Genomic DNA, 6863 nt, shown 5'->3' with positions numbered 1-6863 from the left:
TTAGGTAGAATTTATATGCATTTGATAGTTAAGAGCTGTTAAATAATAATTTATTTATACCTATTAAATTATTTAACGACTTTTAACTATCAACTTTACATAAAATTACCTACACTTAAATTTCAAAATTTCAAGCTTCTTTTTTAATTAACTATCATCCTTAGTATGGGAGAACTTGATGTGAGTAGTGAAGTGGGCGTGAATAATAACTCATAGACCTAATGATCTCTGACTAATCTTTCGATAATGAGGGTCCATTTTATTGAATTTTTGCAACTTCATTTGTAGATAAAACTCAGCAATGAACTCCTCTGCCTTAGCATCAATCATGTCATCACCATCACTATGATCATCATCATCATGCTTCTTGGTTATGTCTTCTTTTTCGTGTTGCTCGTACTCGGTTAGGCTCTCGTCATTTTCTACAAGCTTGTCCAGCCCTACGGCCGAAGAGTACCGGCTACTCGACGCGAAGTTTGAGAGAGGAGAATTAGGAAATGATTCAAATCGGTCGATGGATGGCGATTTCACCATGGTAGGGTTTGAAGGGCTGCTTGCTGCCGAAGAATAATGATCCGCAGCATCATCTTGCATCTGCAATGTCCTCATTGACCCCACAACCTTCCTCCACGTGTCACTTCTTGATCCATCATCATCAACTTGAATTGCCTTTGGCTTCTCAGATCGCCCTCTCATCTTTGATAATGCCACCTTGAAAATGTTCCTAGATCGTTGCTTCTTAAGGCGAGGCTGAAATGCTTTATTATTAGCTTCAATTATTTCACGACCAGGAGAGAAACATCCACCACCTAGATTTGACATCTTTCTTGCAAATTTATAAATAATAATAATGGGTTTATTATTCTTGTGTTTATATTATTTGTGGTAATTAATAACTATAATAATAAATCAATGTTGTTCTGTTCATCACCCTGGCTTAACGCTTCTTAATGAAGGAGGTACAAGCCAGGGAGATTAATGTAGGAAGGTACAAAGACTTAGCAACAACGTGAAGAAAATTAGTTTTAAATACTAATTAACCAGAGATAGCTAGAACCGTTAGTTGCAAACTTTCAATTGTGCCCAAAGAAACACTGTTGATTATTGTGTTTTATTTTTGTAACCAAAATGGTTTGAGTGTTCCGTGTTCTCTTTGAATGACAATATAATAGCCCAACCTTAGAAAATAAGGACAGTTATTATTTAGAGAGTTCTAATGTGGGAAACAAGGAGGGGTGGTAAAATTGTAATTTGAGCACGCCGGTCAATTTTTTAGTAAGGGTTTCTGAAGTTTTTGCTTTGATGATATCATAACACACTAACCGGAAATAGTTCTTTTTAACTTTTTTTTCTTTAATTAAGTTTGAAAAAATTTAAAAAATCATTATGTTTATTAAAATTTGATCAGCACTTCATTAGTAAAAGAAAAGTGAATAATTTTACACTGTTAGATATAATCTCATACTATTAAAAATACTAATAATAACTAATTAATGACCATAAATTATGAAATTAAATTTGCTAATTTCTTAACACTTGTTAAATTTTATAGGATATGACGTATGACTTATGAAAGTCCATTTTTAATATGCACCATTGATTTTGATCTCTCTTTTTTGAATTAGTCATTTTTCTTTTAAAATTTATGTGTTTGTCATAAAAAAATATTTTTTTATATTTCTCTTTTAAAAAATTATATTTGCTTTCAAGAAATCAATAAGTTTATCGTAAAAAAAATATGTGATTAATTCTTATATTTCTTTTAAAAAATTTACGTGTTTATCTTAAAAAATATATATATATTTATGTTAAGAAGTTTCTATTTATTGTAAAAAACATTTATGTGTTTACTTTTTTTTTTTTAAATATTTTGTGTTTATCTTTAAAAAGATTATGTATTTACCGTTAAAAAGAAGTATATACTTATGGTAAAAAAATTATGTGATTGTGTCCTATGTTTCTCTTAAAAAAATTGTGTGTTTCCTTTTAAAAAATTTATGTATTTACAAAAAAAAATGTGTTCACTTCTTATGTTTCTTTACAAAAATTTGCTTATTTGCCATAAAAATTTATATATGTATCTATTGTCAAGAAGAAATTTATGTATTTATGGTAAAAAAATTGCATGAGAAGAAGGAAAAAACGTTGAAGATGAAGAATAAGTAAAAAATGCAAAAGAAGCAAAATTGAATATGAAATAATTTTAGACCATTTTTGCTAAGATCCATGGAGGAAGATATAGTGCACTTTGTGAGAAACACAATTCCTTCTGTAGTGAGAAGAACCTAGATACCACCTCACTACTTCTTGAAGAAGAGGAGTCAAATAAAGGACAATGGATTAGAACTAAACTTTTCAACAATTTCTTTCTCAATATAATTAAATAACCAAACTATCAGAGAAAGTCGTCCTCCATCTTGTTTCTTAACCTTGTTTTCATTATTTTCATTGCTGAAAATGATCGCTCTGTAGTAGCTGTAGAAACTGAAAGAGTTGATATCAGACGAATTAATCTATCAATCAAGTAATACACTTTTAACTTTTTTGTTTCTACTAAACATCTACACAATTCATGAATAATTGACAAATTCTTCATTTTTGGATGTTGACGGGTATTAAGAATAAAATACTGAATCTGAAAAGGTAAATTAATCTTCTCTTGTTCAGTAAAGTCTTCGGGATAGTAACTGTCAATAATAGTAGCAATCTTAGAAATATCAAAATTTTTATAAGCATCCTTAAGCATGAGAGTGGAGTTTAGACTCAGTAGATCCATTGCTTGATCATTGAATCTGCTATTCAACTCTTGTAATTACTTATCAATTGTGACTAAAAATATCTCCACTCTAAAATAATGCTCAACTGTAATATGATCTTTTTGGTGACGCGAGCATCCTTGTCTTGCTACATAAGAAGTAGTTAAATCAGAAATTAGAATATCATGTTGCTCACAAAATGATTTCACATTTTTTAATAATTTCTCCTATCTCTTTCATCTTTCATATTTTGAATAAGTATTTTTGTAGAATGAACTAGTTGTATAACATTAACTATGTCTTAAGACTGCTTTTGTAAAGGTTGACAAAGAACATCAATTATTTCCATAATATCTTTCATCAAATGCAAGATCAATACAAACTCAAATAAGGTCAAGGTATTGTAAGTACTATCTGCATCACCACGCTAAGAATAAGTTGATCCATCAACAATAATCTTTTGTAAAACAGTCAACGTTGCACCATACATATTTATCAAACTACAAACAAAAGATAAATGAGAACTCCATTGAGTATCATCTACTCGTTTCAAAGTACCAATTTGATTTGTCCCTTTATAAGATTTAAGTTCATCAATCTCTAATAAATGAGAAATTTCATCTGTCTTGCCAGTATGTAACTCATCATGTCGCTTAATTAGAAGAACAAATGATGTTGATGATGAAAGTCAATTTTGAAAAAAACTTATGCATAGGAATAATAACTTCTTTAGATGCAGCAACTAATACAAATTGTAATCGATGAGAAAAATAGTGGATATAGTAAGTATAAAGACAATCTTTTAAGAATAATGCTTGTAAACTATTCCATTCCCCTCTCAAGTTGCTGGCGTCATCATATCCTTGACCATGAATACTAAAGACATCAAGACCATGTCAGAAAAAAAAATGCCACACAATTCTCGTTTCAGAGTTAATAATGTAGTATCTTTAACATGTACAAGATCAAGAAAATATTCTTGAATAAAACCATGTATATCAACAAATCTCAAAATAAATGCCATTTGTTCTCTTTTAGATTCATCATGAGCTTTATCTACTACAATGCAAAATTTAGATTCTCCAATTTTCTCACAAATATGCTTTCTCACCTTATTTGAGAGAATATGCAAGATTTTTTCTGAATTTGATGTGAAGTATATTTAGCATCATATGAAACATTTTCTAACACAATTTTTGTAACTTTATCATTGTAAGAAGCTATGAGTTTTATCATTTCAAAAAAAATTACCTCAATTTTTTTATTCTGGAGTCTCATCATGGCCTCTGAAAGCACAAGCTTGAAATGAAAGTCAACGAGTTGTATCAATAGAGGATTTTAAACGCAGTCGATTCTTTTGAATTTCTTCACAAGTATGATCCTCAATTATATTTTGGATGTGACTTTTCTGATTCAGTAAGTCTAGACATGCTCCAATTACATTATTGTGTGGTGAGCAAGGATATCCAATATATTTAAGAAAAGCACAATTCATTTCATCATTAACCTTTTTCCAACTTCTAAACCTTTAAAGACATCTTACCCATTATGTCCACCGGATTTTTTGCTAACCAAATAACAAAATAAATAATATGCAGTATCTTCAGAAGGTGAATACTCTAACCATGAAGGAAAAACACCAAACCAAACATATTGAAATTGTCTTGGATGCTTCGTATCAGATAAAGGATAATTGTCAAGCTAAGATGCTTTTGATATGGACTCCATTTAAGATAAGCTCGCCTAACCTCATCTTTCTGGTTTGGGTGATATTGTCAAATTTGAAGCCATTTCCCAAGGTCTCGTTCCAAAGAATTAAGGTCAAACTTAGCAGATACAACTCTTTGAACCTTTGAAAGTTGTATTTCATTTTTTTCGTGATTCATTGAAATAGAAGAACTATCTACAGGTGTTGATATTGTAGAAGTTATATTTTTTCTTTCTTAAACGTTAGTTTTTCTCTTAAAAAATGTATCAATTTTTTTTCATCATTATGATTGTACAAAAATTTGAATATATGTCCTATGAAATATATAAAAAAGTTAAAAAAACAAATATTAAAATTTATAATACTTATTGAATTTTTTTATCAATTTATAAAAAATTACTAATTTTTATAACTGAGGAGGCGAGGAGGCAAGACCTTTGCGTGTTGAATACTTGAATAATAAATGCCAAGAATTGAAGAGATTGGAGGCAATGTAGCTTATTTTTATTTTTTGGTCAAGAAGTAATGTAGCATATAATTATGATTCTAATTTTTTTTGGTGTGACAGAGCTCTTAACCTTAATTTAGAAGAATTAAAAACTCATATTCTTTAGAGAATTCTTAAGAAATTAAAATTGTAAATTTTAGAAGAAGAGAGAATGAGAGAGGCTAGAGAGAGAGAGAGAGGACCTTCTCTGTGAGTGATCTCACTTATTTATACTAAAATTTCTACTAATTCAAATTTCTATTCAAATTCTAAAACTAATCTTATCTTAACCAGAGTGGTTAAGTAAATATAAATTAAATACACAAGACTGTATTGCTGAGGACATGGGGACCACTCTGGGTGTAGGAATTGGCGCCAAACTTAAAGTTGTGGCGTTTGGCGCTAAGGTTGCTTCGCGGACTAATGCTAAATGCCAATGTCACGGCGTTTAACGCCATGATGCCAGAGAGAAAGTAGGACTCATTACATATCATTGAAAAGCTCTAAAAGTTAGCTTTCTAATACCACTAGAACCGCGTCATTTGAACCTCTGTAGCTCAAGTTATGCTCGTTGGAGTGTGACGAGGTCAAGGTTGACAGCATCCACGAATTCTCTTTGCACTTGTCTTCAATTCTTGGTTCCTCCTTGTGCTTTTACTTCTCTTTTCCTAAAATTTTTCTACAAGAATCATGAAATTAAGAAAATCAAAATACTAATAGGATAGTTTTGATAATCACATAATTACCAAGTAAAAGTCGTGAATTTTCTATGAGAAATGCCCAAAAAATGCTTAAGATGCGGATGTATCACAACATCAAACTTAAACTCTTGCTTATCCTCAAGTAAGAAAAGAATCATGACATAATCTTCAAAATCTTAAAGCTTAAAATGCAAGGGTGAATGGTAGCAATTCAAATGATTTTGGTTAGCCGTTTCACTTATGCACAATTCAATACAAATGGTTATAATCTTTTGAGACCTCTATTCGGATTAGATTATGGGATCTTTCCTTGAATCATCACCTTGAAGCAAGTTTATTTACTTTCTTTTCACAATTTATTTTTGTTGGGTGCTTTGCATCTTGAGCCTAGACATGACTCTAAATGCTTTGTTTTCAAGTATTACCACTTGATACATAAGCATCACAAGCACTTGATTGGGGAACTCTTTGAGCTGATTTTTTCTTTTTTGTATACCCTATCATTGATGCTCAGAGCCTTTGGTTTTCTCTTTCTTTTGGGGGGAGAGGTGCTTTGCACCTTTGAGCTTAGCTGTGACTCTAAATGCTTTGTTTTCAAACTTTTGCTTGATACATAACTACATAAGCACCACAAACACTTGACTTGAATTTTTAGTCAGTCTTACTCAAAACCTTTGTCTTTATTTCATTGCTGTTTATGTTTCAAAATTTTTAAAACTCAAATTTTGATTGTCTGACTAAAATAATCAATTAACTATTGTTTGCTTAATCCGTTAATTCTCGTGGGATCGATACTCACTCACCTAAGTTTATTACATAATACGACTCGGTGCACTTGCTAGTGTTTTATAGTTTATAAAATTCGCGATCAAGTTTTTGGTGCCCACAGACCCAGTTCAGCTCAAGTCCAAAATAAAAGTTATTATTCAAAAAAAAAAATGAAGAGATGAAAATCGAATTTGAATATTTTAAATAAATGTAGAGTAGTTAAGCCAATTGAACCATTTCTTTTGTTTTGAAAAAATACTACTAAATATTTTATAAAAAATTTGGAGACCATGATCTCCCATTGTCTAAACTAAGTTTTATTATTGATTTTATGGTCTCTATATTTACTTAAATGGATTAGTAAATTAACCACTAAACAAGTAATGTTGCATGATTAATAAATTTATTATTATTTATTAATATTGTTATACTAAATTCTAAAT

The 6863-nt window shown here is 30.3% G+C and overlaps 1 protein-coding gene across 1 annotated transcript; it reads right to left on the bottom strand.

Annotated features, from left to right (window-relative positions):
• Positions 27-994, bottom strand: LOC110267175. Its single transcript, XM_021112326.1, has one exon. The coding sequence runs from the start codon at positions 820-822 to the stop codon at positions 211-213; it is 612 nt and encodes a 203-aa protein (XP_020967985.1). The 5' UTR covers positions 823-994; the 3' UTR covers positions 27-210.

Source organism: Arachis ipaensis, chromosome B09, assembly GCF_000816755.2.
Source record: "Arachis ipaensis cultivar K30076 chromosome B09, Araip1.1, whole genome shotgun sequence".
Taxonomy (NCBI): domain Eukaryota; kingdom Viridiplantae; phylum Streptophyta; class Magnoliopsida; order Fabales; family Fabaceae; genus Arachis; species Arachis ipaensis.
The sequence above is the reverse complement of the archived record's forward strand: the minus strand, read 5'-3'. Positions and strand labels throughout refer to the sequence as shown.

Excerpts from the sequence above, each read along its gene's own strand:
- LOC110267175 (XM_021112326.1), bottom strand. The coding sequence starts at position 822 with ATGTCAAATCTAGGTGGTGGATGTTTCTCTCCTGGTCGTGAAATAATT.